Raw genomic sequence first — 16,514 nt, 5'->3', positions numbered from 1 at the left:
CTTAAAATAGAAATATAAGAGTAGGTGAGGTTTGAAACCATGGAAGTGAATGAGATTTCCTAGCACTACCATATGTTCTCTCCTGAATTGCAGTGGCACCTTTACTGTAAATCAGGAGACTACATGTGAGGTCTCTTTCTGAATTCTCCATTTTGTTCTGTTCATTTCTTTGTCTGTACTTTTATCAGTAGCACACTGTCTTAAGTACAGTAGCTTTCTAATGTTTTTTGGTATCTAGTAATCTGAATTCTCCAGCTTTGCCTTCCTTCAAGATTGATGTCTTGGTCTTGATGTCGGGCCTGTCACTGTTGTGGCCTCTCCCCTTGCGGAGCACAGGCTCTGGACGCACAGGCTCAGCGGCCATGGCTCACAGGCCTAGCCGCTCCGCGGGATGTGGGATCTTCCCGGACCAGGGCACGAACCCGTGTCCTCTGCATCGGCAGGCAGACTCTCATCCACTGTGCCACCAGGGAAGCCCTGTCTTGGTCATTTTATATACTTTGCATTTCCATGTGAATTTTATAATCAGCCTGCCCATTTTCTCTTCTTTCCCTCTCATACACACACACAACCCTGCAGATTTGAGGGTTAATATTCAACCTGTAGATTTGGAAAGAGACATCTTAATAATATTGAGTCTTTCAGTTCATGAACACGGTATAACCCTCCACTTACTTTAGCAATGTTTTATAGTTTTTAGTGAGAGAGACTTTTCCTTTTTTAACTAAATTTATTCGTAGGCATTTGAATTTTTTGGTGCTATTGTAAAAGCTATTTTTATTTATTTTATTTTCTAATTGTTAGCAAGAGAGTATTGATAAAGACTGTCTAACATTTGGAGGTTCAACAAGGGAGGAGCCAGTGAGGAGCCTGAGAAGGAGGAGCCAGGGGGTCAAAGGGAAGGCAAAAGGAAAGAGGGTTTCAAAAAGGAGGAAGTGATTAAGTGGTCAAAGATGTGGAATGCTGCTACCCTGTAGGGTAAGATGAGAACAGAAATGTGGCCAGTTGAATTTAAACAACTTTTTTCCAGATGTTTTGCTCTGAATGATTGCAGAAAAATTCAGCAGTAGCTATTACAGATAGGTATGCTCAAGAAATGATTTTTTTTTTAAGAAGGGAGATACTAGATTATATTTATATATGCTGATCAGGATGATTCCTTATAGTGGGAGAAATTGATAGTGCAGGGAATTATCTAAGAGTTTAGTCCTAAAGGGGAATGAGACACAGGGGAATTATCCAAGAGCTAAATACTTGAAAATGGAATCAGGATCCTAAATCCAGATTGGCGTTTAATAGCAGTCATTACTTGAGAGAAAATGGAGACAGTCAGGGTGTACACTTGGAATTAATGACATACTTAGAAGACTTAAAGTTCATGCAGAACATTATTATATTATGCATAGTAATAAAGTATTAACATTTATTGAATGTTTAATACTGTCTGGCACTCTTTAAAAAAGACTATCTCATTTAACCCTCATAAAATCTTATGCATTTGAAATTACTAACCCCATTTCATAGAGGGAGAAAATAAGGTTCAAAGATGTTAAGTTGCCAAAGATCACATACCAAATTATTGATAGACCCAGGATTGTTAAATTTCCAAAATCCTCGGTCTTGAGTATTCCTTAACAAAGGACTGAAAGAGGGGTAAATATCCATCTGTCTCATTTTTCTTGTGAAAATGGATTCTTGATCAAGCAGTTCTCATTAGTAGGTTTGTTTACTTAGAACACTAAATATTTATTATAAATTCCCAAGGAAGGGGTCTCTAAGGATTTATTAGTCTTATTTTCTACATGTGCCAGATAGGTCAGTGTTTATTTTCATCACTATCAAGTAACTTTAATAAAGTAGATATAAAAAATTAATTCGTTGGTCATTTGTTCTTAATAGTAAACTTTTTTGTAAGAAGATTGAGAGACTGTTTGATCCAGAATACTTGAATCCAGATTCTCAGAATAATGCAGCAACATTATACAGGTACAGTGATATGTTTTTCTTTGGTATGCTATATAATGCAGCCAAATTCTTTAATTTTACTACATTTGAAATTTTCTTCTTGGATGTTTTTGTATCTTCTTTTTTGTTGTTTTTTAATTTTTAAAATTTTAATACAATTTTTATTTTTTTAATATTTAAATATTTATTTATTTATTTTGGCTGCACCTGGTCTTAGTTGTGGCACACAGGATCTTTAGTTGCAGCATGAGGGATCCTTTAGTTGTGGCATGCGGGCTTCTTCAGTTGCGGCATGTGAACTCTTAGTTGCGGCATGCATGCGGGATCTAGTTCTCTGACCAGGGATTGAACCTGGGCCCCCTGCATTGGGAGCGTGAAGTCTTACCCACTGGACCACCAGGGAAGTCCCAAATTTTTTATACAATTTTTAAAGTTTACTTTCCATTTACAGTTATTACACAATATTGGCTATATTCCTTGTGTTGTACAGTACATCCTTGAGCCTATCTTATACCCAATAGTTTGTATCTCCCACTCCCCCACCTCTATTTTGCCCCTCCCTACCCTCTCCCCACTGGTAACCACTAGTCTGTTCTCTATATCTGTGAGTCTGCTTCCTTTTTGTTATATTCACTAGTTTGTTGTATTTTTTTAGATTCCATATATGAGTGATAACAAATAGCATTTGTCTTTCTCTGACTTATTTCACTTAGCATAATGCCCTCCAGGTCTATGTATGTTGCTGCAAATGACAAAATTTCATTTTTTATGGCTGAGTAATATACCATTGTGTGTGTGTGTGTGTATGTATGTATGTGTGTATACCACATCTTCTTTATCCATTCGTCTGTTGATGGAACTTAGGTTGCTTACGTATCTTGGCTATTACAAATAATGCTATGAACATTGCGGGGTGCATGTATCTTTTTAAATTAGTTTTTTGGGTTTTTTTGGTTTTTTTTTTTTTGGATGTATACCCAGGAGTGGAATTGCTGGGTCATATAGGGGTTCTATTTTTAGTTTTTTGAGAAACCTCCATACTGTTGCACAGTGGCAGCACCAATTTACATTCCCATTAACAGTGTACAGGGGTTCCCTTTTCTCCACATCCTTGCCAACATTTGTTATTTATGTTCTTTTTGATGATATCCATTCTGATGGATGTGAGGTGGTATCTCATCGTGGTCATGATTTTCATTTCCCTGATGATTAGATGTTGAACATCTTTTCATGTGCCTTTTGGCCATCTGTATTTCCTCTTTGAAAAAATGTCAATTCAGTTCCTCTGCCCATTTTTTAATCAGGTTGTTTGTATTTTTTTTGATTATATCTTTGTGTTATAGATGCTGTTTGTGTAAGAAACTTTTAACAAAAGAAACAGAAAGAAGAATTCCTTGCATTCCTGGAAAAATCAATGTGGATCAACATGGAAATATTATCTACATTCATATAAGGTGTAGTGAAAATAAAATACAGCTTTTTAAATGTGAATTAATAGTGTATTTATTAAAAGCAAAACTACTCTTGTAAGGAATAGGATAATATCTTTTCTGCAATGATCCAACTTTGATTTGGAAAGGTGCTACTTTCAAAACAAAGTTGTTGTAAAAGCTTTATCTTGAAAGATATTCTGATCAGTGCCATTAAAATGATTTCTTTTCACTAACAGATTTTAGTTATCTATTATATAAGTGTTTTTGAGAAGACAACCAAATTTACTTCCAGATAAATTTTGGTGAGTGAAGCAAATTGTCTTTAAAATTGGATTTTTCGTAATTTATTCTTCATACTTTGTCAGTATTCCATTAATGCATAGTCCTTTTTAATTCCCCTTTAAGTTCAAAACTGGTTCTCATCCTGAGTTGGGGAGTAGGGAGAGAGTGTTATAAATCGTTATAATGTCTCAGGATAACAAAAACTTTAAAATATATATGTATATTCTCTGACAGTATCCTACTGCTAGGAATTTATTCAGAGAGGTAATGTTGATTTGTGAAAGCACTTAATGAGAACATTTATTGCTCTATATAAATAAGAAAAAGTAAGAAAAACACTCAAATGATTAGGTGAACTAAAATATATCCGTAAAATAGTATATATATATAAAACACATCTAATCAATTCTTAATATGCAGCCTTTGAGAATGTAAAAGAATATATACTCACACAGAAAATTGTTAGTGGTAAATTAAATAAGAAAAAAACAGGTTATAAAACAGAACTAGAAACATGTTCACTAAAATGTTAATTGTGGTTTTACCTTTGAGTGATAGTATTATGGATGATTTTCGTTTGCTTTTTGCTTTTTTTCCTATATTAAAAATGTACAGTACTTTTACTAAAGAAAAAACCCTACAAATGTTAGATTTCATATTTTAAACATTAAAACAGAAACCCAGAGAAACACATGACATTTGACCCTAGTGTTAATAATAGCACAGTCAACATTAAAATATTTCATTTTTCTCTCCATATAATAAAGGGACTATACATTAGTTATTATAAGCACTTGGGATTTTTTTTAATACAGCAGGTTCTTATTAGTCATCAATTTTATACACATCAGTGTACATGTTAATCCCAATCGCCCAATTCATCACACCACCATCCCCACCCTCCCCGCGGCTTTCTCCCCTTGGTGTGCATACGTTTGTTCTCTACATCTGTGTCTCAACTTCTGCCCTGCAAACCAGTTCATCTGTACCATTTTTCTAGATTCCACATACATGCGCTAATATACGATATTTGTTTTTCTCTTCCTGACTGACTTCAGTCTGTATGACAGTTTCTAGATCCATCCACGTCTCAACAAATGACCCAGTTTTGTTCCTTTTTATGGCTGAGTAATATTCCATTGTATATATATACCACATCTTCTTTATCCATTCGTCTGTCGATGGGCATTTAGGTTGCTTCCATGACCTGGCTATTGTAAATAGTGCTGCAATGAACATTAGGGTGCGTGTGTCTTTTTGAATTATGGTTTTCTCTGGGTATATGCCCAGTAGTGGGATTGCTGGGTCATATGGTAATTCTATTTTTAGTTTTTTAAGGAACCTGCATACTGTTCTCCATAGTGGCTGTATCAATTTACATTCCCACCAACAGTGCAAGAGGGTTCCCTTTTCTCCACACCCTCTCCAGCATTTGTTGTTTGTAGATTTTCTGATGATGCCCATTCTAACAGGTGTGAGGTGATACCTCATTGTAGTTTTGATTTGCATTTCTCTAATAATTAGTAATTAGTGATGTTGAGCAGCTTTTCATGTGCTTTTTGGCAATCTGTATGTCTCCTTTGGAGAAATGTCTATTTAGGTCTTGCCCATTTTTGGATTGGGTTGTTTGCTTTTTTAATATTGAGCTGCATGAGCTGTTTATATATTTTGGAGATTAATCCTTTGTCCATTGATTCGTTTGCAAGTATTTTCTCCCATTTTGAGGGTTGTCTTTTCGTTTTGTTTATGGTTTCCTTTGCTGTGCAAAAGCTTTGAGGTTTCATTAGGTCCCATTTGTTTATTTTTGTTTTTATTTCCATTACTGTAGGAGGTGGATCAAAAAAGATCTTGCTGTGATTTATGTCAAAGAGTGTTCTTCCTATGCTTTCCTCTAAGAGTTTTATAGTGTCTGGTCTTACATTTAGGTCTTTAATCCATTTTGAGTTTCTTTGTGTGTATGGTGTTAGGGAGTGTTCTAATTTCATTCTTTTACATGTACCTGTCCAGTTTTCCCAGTACCACTTACTGAAGAGACTGTCTTTTCTCCATTGTATATCCTTGCCTCCTTTATCAAATTTTATACTTTTTTATCTTGAGACTTGATTTACCTTTTGAAAATTACTTCCATTTTGACAGCAATAACTATTAATATTACTATGTGAATAAATGGATATTAACTTCGACATCCAGTTTTGTTGTTTTATTCAAAGTATTTTCCTGCAAGTCAGTTGTTGATGACATTTTTCAAAAATGTCTTTAACCTAAAACAGATATAATTTCTAATAACATGATGGCATTTTGTTATTTGTTGAACTAAGGACAAAACTAATAAAAGTTCAAAAAGATTGGGGACTTAGACAAAAATAGGAACCTGTTACATATGACTATAGCAAATGGAGTTATAAGCCTTGCCTGTTTTTTTATAAGTTTATATCACATAACTTACAAATGTGTTATTACCAAGACCTGATTTTTCATTACTTTATTACTCAACTACTAGAAAATGCCTTGTGAAAATAATATAAAGAACTAATACATTAATGGAATGTTTAGAATCACCAATAATTAATAATTATATTATAGTATGTAGAATTAGAATAAAAGGTTCCATTTAGCAACATAAGCCTAAGTCCTAACTGTTAGCCTGCTCAAACTATATTTAATTTATAACGCTTTATCTAGCATAGTAAAATAATTTGGCATTCAGTCTGTCACAACTTTTTCTGTTGTCCACAGGAAAAAAAAAGAATAAACAAACTCCCAAATGAAATTTTATCTACCATTCAGTGTAGTCCATTCCACAGCCATCTTTTGGGGAACGTTCTTGGAAATATGTCACAAATTTTAAAATATTTGTTTGAACTAAATTGTTTATATTGCTTGTGTGTAAAATAATATAACAACTGAGGCTCTTTTCCCCAGAGATAAGACTTGGGATGTTCATGAGTATTTGAATAGTCTTTCTGAAGAATTAAAATCTTGGAGAGATGTATATTGGCGCTTGTGGGGAACAGTCAACTGGCTAACTTGTTCAAGATGTTATCAGGTGGGTTTTGTCTTTTTTTAATATCCTGCTCTGCAAACATTGAGAGCAGGCTCTTTTGATATATGCTGTTTAATTAGGGTGTGTTTGTACAATATCTGACATCTTTTTAAGAAACTAGTGTCAAAACGATGGTGCTATTAAACATTGCTTGCATCTGACTTCATTTCTCATACTATGGTTCTTTTTTTTTTTTTCCATTGCCGAAACAATCAATGACTTGATGAATTTTTATAAAACCAACAGGTTTTAGGTGATCAAATCCATTTTTTCCAATGGAAAAAAGATAACAGAATTCTCACTGCCTTTCATTATTTCTAGCCAAACTGTTTCTCTGTTAGCCCATAAATTTCTTTAGAAATTCAGAAACACCCTTGCAGATAGGATACTAATGAGATATGCCCTTCTTGTTAAAATAATTGTGTTACCAGAAAGGTTTTGTTCATTTTCTTCTAAATGAAGTCTATCATAAAAGCACAAGAAAGCTTGCTATTTGAAGGTACCTATAATAAATCCTTTTCTAGAATAAATAGATCTTTACTGGTCACAGTCATTCCAAATTAATCATATGTATAAATCCAGAGTGTTCTACATAAAATTTTTTTTGAATCCCTCAGGTCTCCCAGCCCCCAGTTCTTTTCCTCTCTCACTTGGGTAATTATTTTCAGTAGAAGGAAGGAAGAGCAGTGGACTCCCTATGTTCCCACAATTTTTAAAACCTTGATTTATTGAAGTATAATTTACATACAGTAAAATTTATCCTTTTGTGAGGTTTGACAAACTCATACAGTCATGTAACTACCATCACAATCAAAGCATAGACCACTTCTGTCAGCCTAAAAAATTCCCTCGTGCCCGTTTTAGGTCAATTCCTTCTTCCACCCCAGGCTCTGACAACCACTGTTCTGTTTACTGTCTCTATAGTTTTGACTTTTCCAGAATGTCATATAAATAGAATCGTACAGTTTTAGCTTTTTTTTCTTTTTCTTTTTCTTTTTTTTTTTTTTTTTGCGGTACTCGGGCCTCTCACTGTTGTGGCCTCTGCCTCTCCTGTTGCGGAGACCAGGCTCCAGACGCGCAGGCTCAGCAGCCATGGCTCACGGGCCCAGCCGCTCTGCGGCATGTGGGATCTTCCCGGACCGGGGCACGAACCCGTGCCCCCTGCATCGGCAGGCGGACTCTCAACCACTGCGCCACCAGGGAAGCCCAGTTTTAGCTTCTTGAGTCTAGCTTCTTTTACTTAGGAAAATGGATTTGAAATTTATTCACATTTTTGTATCTATCAGTTTGTTCCTTTTTAGCCTTAGGTAGTAGTCCATCATATGAATATATCCCAGTATGTTTATCCACTTACCAGCAAAGGACTGTAGGTGTTTCTAGTTTGGGGCCATTATGAAGAAAGCATCTATAAACATTCCCTTACAGGCTTTCATGTGAATATGTTTCTCTCGGGTAGTTAGCTAGAAGTAGGATCGTTGGATTGATGGTAAATGTAAGCTTAACATTTACCATGCCTAACAGTTTCCCAAAGTCCCTGAACCACTTTGCATTCCTTCCAGCTATGTATGGGAGTTCCAGTTGCCCCACATCTTCACTAGTGCTTGATATTGTCAGGTTGGTTTTTTGGTGTGTTGTTGTTTTTTTTTTTAACTTAATAGCTGTGTAGTGATCCTCCCCACAATGGAGTGTCGCTTATAATCAAGGATATCAGGCTTCTAAAACCTGACTTGTTTAACATGTCAGAATGCAGAAAATTTGAAGGATTTTTTTCTCTTCTTCATAGGAAATTAAGTCTTGATTTATAATATTTAATATTTTACTATGGAGAGTTCATAAACTCATAAAATAGTTTGTATGCAAAATACTTTGTATGAGTGTGCACCTTATAGCTTTTATCAGATGCAGAAATTTTTAATTAAAAACTATTATTTTAAAATCATAATTGGAACTAACAACTAAGAATTCTGAATTATAGACTATCCTTTCTTGCTTTTGTGTTCAGGATCTTTTTATTTTCTTTAAATTATCTTACCAACTTATAAATGTATCTGAAACGTGACTATTAATTTTACAATTAAACTTCGATAAGATTTTCACCAGTGATTCAAGGTTACTCCATAGTTGTCACTAATACTGATGCTAAGTATTTACCTTAAAAAATATGTCAAAGAATAAGTGAGGCAAATTTTTATTTAATTTTTTCCATTGGAAAACCTCTTATGTGATTGACCAATTTTAAAATTAGGTGTACATCAAGATCAGTTTAACTAATCTGAACTTAGTGTTTTTGATTTTGTTTTTTAATAGCTTTATTGAGGTATAATTACGTGCCATAAAAATCACTCACTTTAAGTGTACAATTTACTGATTTTTAATAAATTTACAGAGTTGTGCAACCATCACCACCATCCAACTTTAGTACATTTCCATCACCCCAGAAAGATCCCTCATGTCCATTTGCTGCCATTCCCCAACTCTGTCTCACTTTCAACACCAGGCAACCACAAATCTGCCTTGTATCTCTAGAGATTTGCCTTTTCTGTGCATTTTATGTGATAGAACATACAGTATGTGGTCCTGAGTGAAGTATTTTTGAGATGTATAATTTCATTGTGGGAATAATACTTGATTTTACGTATTTTTTTATTCAGGCTTTTCTGTGTATAGAGTTTTCACATTGTCAGTATCACTCAGAAACAGTGATTTATCCTACTGCAGGAAGTTCGCTAAGTTCTGTTGGCACTGGAATCTATCCCTGCTGTAACCAAAAGGTTCTTCGGTTTGACCCCACTCAGCTTACAAAGGTAAATTTTGAATGTTGCCCTTTTGTAATTACAGCACTCACTAACACTTCGTATTTAAGTCTTTTCCTCTTTTATTGTTTTTAAAATGTAAATATACATTCATGTAGAAAAGGCTTTAAAGCAATGCATAGGTAAGTATAGTAAAAAGTAGAAATCTCTCTTCACACCACTCCCTCATTCTACATCTCTTCTTAGAGGTAACCACTGTTCACAGTTCCTTTCAGACCTTGTTTTATACGTTTCAGGCACAAACTATATGTTGTTTTTCATTCTGGAAATAGGATCAGACTATTCATGTTATTCTTTAGTTTGCCTTTTTCACTCAATAATATAATTAGGTGATCATTCTGTGTAATATTAACTGCTGTGTAATACTCCAAACTGCGTATTTCACAATTGATTTAACCAGTCTCCTATTGATGAACATTTAGGTTGTTTCCAGATTAATAATATTACAGTGTTGCAGTGAACATCCTTGCACATATATCTTGGTGCAATATATGAGTATTGCTCTAGGTTAGAGTCCTTGATCACTCACATTCTTGAAAATATTATGTAATTAAGTTTTGTGAATGGACGAAAGGAACCTTCAGGTCTTCATCATCATCATCCATACAGTATTTATGAAGTGCCAAAGTTGTGTCGCAGACTGTGCAAGGCAGAGAGTAGTGTGTAAAACTGGGTAGTTTCTGCCTCCATGGAGCTTACAGTTCAGGCAATAATGTCAAAAAGGGAGGAAAAGCAGGCAAAGGAATGTTTGAAGAATTTCTGTAATAGGCTGGTTTTATCTGGACCTTGAAGTCAGGGAAAGCCTCCCTCCGTAAGGAGTTGGCACAGAGATCTGAAGGGTGGGTAGGAGTATGTGAGGCGAAGAGGAAGGAAAAGAGCCCTTTGATCAGAACAGCAAGGCCAAAAGGAACACAGTGGGTAAATGAGACTGAAAGAAACTGTGCCTGTTGTAAAAAACATGCATGGCTGAAGATGGGGCTGGAGAGGTCAGTAGGTGTCAGCCATGCAGGGGTGGGACTTCCTAGGCTGTGCTTTAGTTTCTTCTTTATTTCAGATTTTGAAAATATCAGTTGTGTGTGGAGAACGGCTTAGGGAATAGTCAGTGGAGTCATGTACAAGGGGAACTATCAGAGTAGTCTTAGGGAGATGACGGTGACTTGGACTAGGGCAGTGGAGACAAAGAGAAATGGATGAATCCAGTATTTAGGAAGTAAAACTGAATTGACCTATTGGATTATTTCACAGAGGGGATTGGAGGAGTCAAGGATGACTCAGTTTCTTGCTTCTGCTACTGGATAGATGGTGGTGCTATTCACTGAGGAGGAAAACAACAGAGGAATCAGGTCTGGAGAGGAGCTCATGAGTTCTGTTTTGGACATTTTGAGTTTGAGGTACTTTATGAGATAACCAGGCAAAGAGTGTTAGATACGTGGGTTTTGGTGCTTAGAGAGTGGCCAGGCTATAGATAATAATTTCTAAGTCTTGCAAATAAGTGATAATTGAAGCCAGCAGGTATAGGTGAGCATAAGAACAGAGGGTCTACAACAGAGCCTAGAGAAACTCCAACATTTATTGGTTGGATAGAGAAGCATGATCCTGCAAAGGAGAATGATCAGGAGGGGACAGAGTAAACCAAGAATGTTGTCATGAAAGTCAAGGGAGCAGTATTTGATGGAGAGAGTGTCCACGATGCCAGTTATTGCTAAGAGGTCAAATAAAATAATGAAAGAAATGTGTCTTTTGGCTTTGGTGACCGGGAATTCTTAAGTGCGAAGAACTGTTTTGATGGAGTGCTAGATTCAGAAGCCAGATTAGTATGGGTTGAGGAGTGAGTAGAAGAAAAAAAAATGGAAACAGTGTGATTAACAACTCTTTTGGGAAATTTGAGAAAGGGAGAAGATGGATCAATAATTAGGTTATGGATATTTATTGTTTCTGTCTTTTTAAAAAATTTTTTATTGGAGTATAGTTGATTTACAATGTTGTGTTAGTTTCAGGTGTATAGCAAAGTGAATCAGTTATGCATATACATGTATCTGCTCTTTTTTAGATTCTTTTCCCATATAGGTCATTACAGAGTTTTGTTTTTTTAATATTTATTTATTTGGCTGTGCTGGGTCTTAGCACACAGGATCTTCGTTGCAGCATGCGAGGTCTAGTTCCCTGACCAGGGATAGAACACAGGCCTCCTGCATTGGGAGCACGGGATCTTAACCACTGGACCACCAGGAAAGTCCCATTACAGAGTATTGAGTAGAGTTCCCTGTGCTATACAGTAGGTCCTTATTAGTTATCTATTTTATATATAGTAGTGTGTATATGTCAGTCCCAATATCCGTTTTCTACATCTGTGACTCTATTTCTGTTTTGTAAATAAGTTCATTTATAACCATTTTTTTTAGATTCAACTTATAAGCAATATCATATGATATTTGTTTTTCTCTGTCTGACTTACTTCACTCAGTGTGACAATCTCTAGGTCCATCCATGTTGCTGCAAATGGCATTATCTTCTTTTTTATGGCTGAGTAATACTCCACATCTTCTTTATCCATTCGTCTTTTGATGGGCATTTAGGTTGCTTCCATGTCTTGGCTATTGTAAATAGTGCTGCAATGAACATTAGGGTGCATGTAATCTTTTTGAATTATGCTTTTCTCTGGGTATATGCCCACAAGTGGGATTGCTGGGTCATATGGTAGTTCTATATTTAGTTTTTTAAGGAACCTCCATACTGCTCTCCATAATGGTTGTACCAATTTACGTTGCCACCAACAGTGTAGGAGGGTTCCCTTTTCTCCACACCCTCTCCAGCATTTATTGTGTGTAGATTTTTTGAGGTTGGGCATTCTGACCCATGTGAGGTAATACCTCATTGTAGTTTTGATTTGTGTTTCTCTAATAATTAGTGATGTTGAGCATCTTTTCATGTGCTTTTTGGCCATCTGTATGTCTTTTTTGGAGAAAGGTCTATTTAGATCTTCCACCCATTTTTTTCTTTTTTTAAAAAATATTTTTATTTTTTCCATTCTTTTTCAAATTCTTTTCCCATTTAGGTTATTACAGAATATTGAGCACAGTTCCCTGTGCTATACAGTAGGTTCTTGTTGGTTGTCTATTTTATTTGTACTTTCTTTCTTTTTTTTTAATTGAAGTGTAGTTGATGTACAATGTTGTACCAATCTCTGCTGTACAGCAAAGTGACTCAGTTATACACATATATACATTCTTTTTTTATATTCTTTTCCATTATGGTTTGTCACAGGATATTGAATATAGTTCCCTGTGCTATACATTAGGACCTTGTTGTTGGTTATCTATTTTAAATACAGCAGTGTGTACACTTCTGCCCATTTTTTGATTGGGTTGTTTATTTTTTTTGATATTGAGCTGCATGAGCTGTTTGTATATTTGGGAGATTAGTCCCTTGTCAGTCTCATCATTTGCAAATATTTTCTCCCATTCTGTGGGTTGTCTTTTCGTTTTGTTTATAGCTGCCTTTGCTGTGCAAAAGCTTTCAAGTTTAATTAGGTCCCATTTGTTTATTTTTGTTTTTATTTTCATTTTTATCTCTAGGAGGTAGATCAAAAAAGATGTTGCTGCAATTTATGTTAGGGAGTGTTCTGCTTATGTTTTCCTCTAAGAGATTTATAGTATCTGGCCTTACATGTAGGTTTTTAATCCATTTTGAGTGTATTTTTGTGTATGGTGTTAGAGAATGTCCTAACTTCATTCTTTCACATGTAGCTGTCCAGTTTTCCCAGCACCACGTATTGAAGAGACTGTAGGAGAGACATTTTAAAAAGTCAGTAGGAAGGATCCAGTTGAGGAGGAGGGATTGATAGTACAAGGTTTATGAGGAGGCAGGATAAGGTGCAATTGTAAGCACATATGTCAGTATTCGTTTAGAGAGGAGGAAGGGCAGCCCCTCTATTATAACAGGAGAGAAGAGCAGGATGGTTGCAGATAATAGTAAAATTGTGTTTTTGTCATTTGGATGATAAGTTGTTCTAACCTATTATCTTTTCTGTTCTCTGTAAAGTAGAAGGTAAAGTCATCTGCTAAGAATGAGGGGTAAGGGACTTCCCTGGTGGTCCAGTGGTAGAGAATCCGCCTTACAATGCAGGGGAGGCGGGTTCGATCTCTGGTCAGGGAACTAAGAACCCACATGCTGCAGGGCAGCTAAGCCCACGTGCCACAACTACTGAGCTCATGCACCTCAACTAGAGCCTGCATGCTGCAAACTGCAGAGCCCACGTGCCCTGGAGTCCACGCACCACAACTAGAGAGAGAAAACTCACACGCCATAACTAGAGAGAAGCCTGCACACCACAGCAAAGATCCCAAGTGCAGCAACTAAGACCCGAGGCAGCCAAAAAATAAAAATAAAAATAAAAAAATAAATAATAAATAAATCTAAAAAAAAAAGAATTCTTTATTAAAAAAAAAAGAATGAGGGGGAAGAGAGAAGGGTCCAAGGTTTGAAAGACGTACCAAAGGTTTGAAATAGTCTTTTTGGAAACCAGGAGAGTGAATTTTCCAAAGAAATCTTGTAGGTTATTAGGCAGTTTGAAAGCCATTTGGAGATTGGTGATCATGAATTTACAGTGAAATCCCACATGCCTTTTTATATCACTCTCTCCAGCAGTCCTTAGCTGCTTGAGTGCAGGCATAGAGAAAGTAGGTATTTGAGCTCATCCCGATGAGTATAATGAAATTTAGGGGCAAGGAATTTGGAGTATTAGCCATAAATGTTATTAAAGTGATGGATCATGAAATTTAAGCTGGATTAAGAAATTTGTTATATTTACGATCAATTAGCAGTTTTGATTAGTCAGAAATTTTATTGGTGAAGTAATAAATAGGTTAGTTACCCTTATAATGTTCATGTTCATGTTTAAAGTTTTAGATAATGCTTTTCATACAAAGCCATTTAAATGGGGCATGAGACTTTAAGCAAAATGGGGTTCGCTTTGATAGGCCCAAGATGATTGCATTAATTCATAATTATTGTTATGTTTTTGCAGTAACATGATTTAGTCATTGCATTTCTTTATGGTCAAGCTTATCTTTTAACTGTCACATTTATATCACTTTGAACAATATTTCTAAGAGTTGTATCTCTGGCTTTTTGTTGTCTATTTACTGGTTGTATTGACTACTGATATTCCATTCATTGTGAGAGGATTCAGGAATAAATAGCAGCTAAATTGTATTTTAAGTCTGGTGTGCAACATCATGGATATTGATTAAAGTGATTTCTTAGACTAAGTGAAATATGAATAGCTCATTTGGTGAGTTATATTTCCAGTAATGGCAGACTAATTCAGACTAATCCTCCCATCAAAAGGTAACTAAAAAAAGAAGTATGAAATATAACTGTAAAGATTATATTAAAAGCATCAAAGAGCTAATGGGGAATTAGTGTTAAGATATAAGAGATGATGGGAACCCAAAGAAGTGAGCCAGCACTTAGGGCCATTTTTGTCCTGGAGGTGATGACCAAACTGAAAGAGACAGCTGAGAGTCTGGGCTGAGCTTTTGGTGCCTATCAGGTCCAGTAGTTAGGATGCTGAGAATGGGGACATTAATGAATAACATCCCCAACGCTACACTTTGGGTTGGTATCCCAAAGAAAATAAGAGGAAATGAGAAGCAAACCTTCCCTTGATTGAATAGCAACCTGGTTTTGATTTATTTGGGTAGCCTAAGAAATTCAGGCCCTGAACTCGGGTTAAGGTAATCCTGGATTGCCATGGTCCCCAGGCATCTGGCAAAAGCAGTAAACATCCTCTTTGAAGAAAGAGAACATTATTCTATACCTCAAATTATTTCTACAAAAAATTTTTTAAACAAAATATTCAGCATACAAAGATAACCTGACATAGATGAAAATAAGTTACCAAGAATGGGAACAGCAGAACTTAGACAACAAAAATAAATGACAGAGAACTCACATATTGGAATTATTGACACATAATAAGATTACTAGTTTAAGTTGATAGAAGCCAAGTTCAGAAATTTTTGACAGGGAATTATAAACTATAAAAAGTGACAAAGAGGGACTTCCCTGGTGGTCCAGTAGCTAAGACTCCATGCTCCCAATGCAGGGGGCCTGGGTTTGATCCCTGGTCAGGGAACTAGATCCCACATGCCACAACTAAGAGTTCACATGCATGCAACTAAAGATCCCTCATGCAGCAACTGAAAAGATTCCACATGCCACAACTAAGACCCAGCGCAGCCAAATAAATAAATAAATATATATTTTTTAAAGTGACAGAGAGTTTAAATAAAAACAAATAGAAATGCTACTACTGAAAAACGTAATAACAAATTTAAGATCAGTGGCAAATTTAACAGCAACTTAGTTATAGCTGAAAAATTAGTAAAATGAAAAATAAAAGTCAGAAGAAACTATCCAGAATGAAGCACAGACAGACAAAATTATGAGAAATATAAAAGAAAGTAAGAGACCTAGAGAGTACATGTCTAATATTTTTTAACTATAAAGTAAACATAACATAAATTTGTCATCTTTTTTTGTTTTTTTTTTTGGTTGCATTGGGCCTCCGTTGCTGTGCACGGGCTTTCTCTAGTTGCAGCGAGCGGGGGCTACTCTTTGTTGTGGTACATGGGTTTCTTAATGCGGTGGCTTCTCTTGTTGCAGAGCATGGGCTCTAGGCTCGTGGGCTTCAGTAGTTGTGGCATGTGGGCTCAGTAGTTGTGGCTCGCGGGCTCTAGAGCACAGGCTCAGGAATTGTGGCGCACGTGCTTAGTTGCTCTGTGGCATATGGGATCTTCCCGGAGCAGGGCTCGAACCCATGTACCCTGCATGGGCAGGCGGATTCTTAACCACTGCGCCACCAGGGAAGTCCCCATCATCATTTTTTTTTTTTTTTTTTCTGCGGTACGCGGGCCTCTCACTGTTGTGGCCTCTCCCGTTGCGGAGCACAGGCTCCGGACGCGCAGGCTCCGC

General features: G+C 36.1%; 1 protein-coding gene across 1 annotated transcript in view; it reads left to right on the top strand.

Moving 5' to 3' along the window:
• Positions 1 to 16,514, top strand: part of SANBR (SANT and BTB domain regulator of CSR) — a 69,586-nt gene that overhangs the window by 17,046 nt on the left and 36,026 nt on the right. Inside the window, 4 exon segments of the mRNA XM_007464140.1 lie at positions 1,900 to 1,986; positions 3,309 to 3,419; positions 6,603 to 6,726; positions 9,375 to 9,527. Coding sequence (XP_007464202.1) covers positions 1,900 to 1,986; positions 3,309 to 3,419; positions 6,603 to 6,726; positions 9,375 to 9,527 — 475 coding nt within the window.

The sequence above is a fragment of the Lipotes vexillifer genome, unplaced genomic scaffold (assembly GCF_000442215.2).
Source record: "Lipotes vexillifer unplaced genomic scaffold, Lipotes_vexillifer_v1.1 scaffold311, whole genome shotgun sequence".
NCBI lineage: Eukaryota > Metazoa > Chordata > Mammalia > Artiodactyla > Lipotidae > Lipotes > Lipotes vexillifer.
Note: the sequence above shows the minus strand (reverse complement) of the source record. Positions and strands in the feature narration are given on the sequence as shown.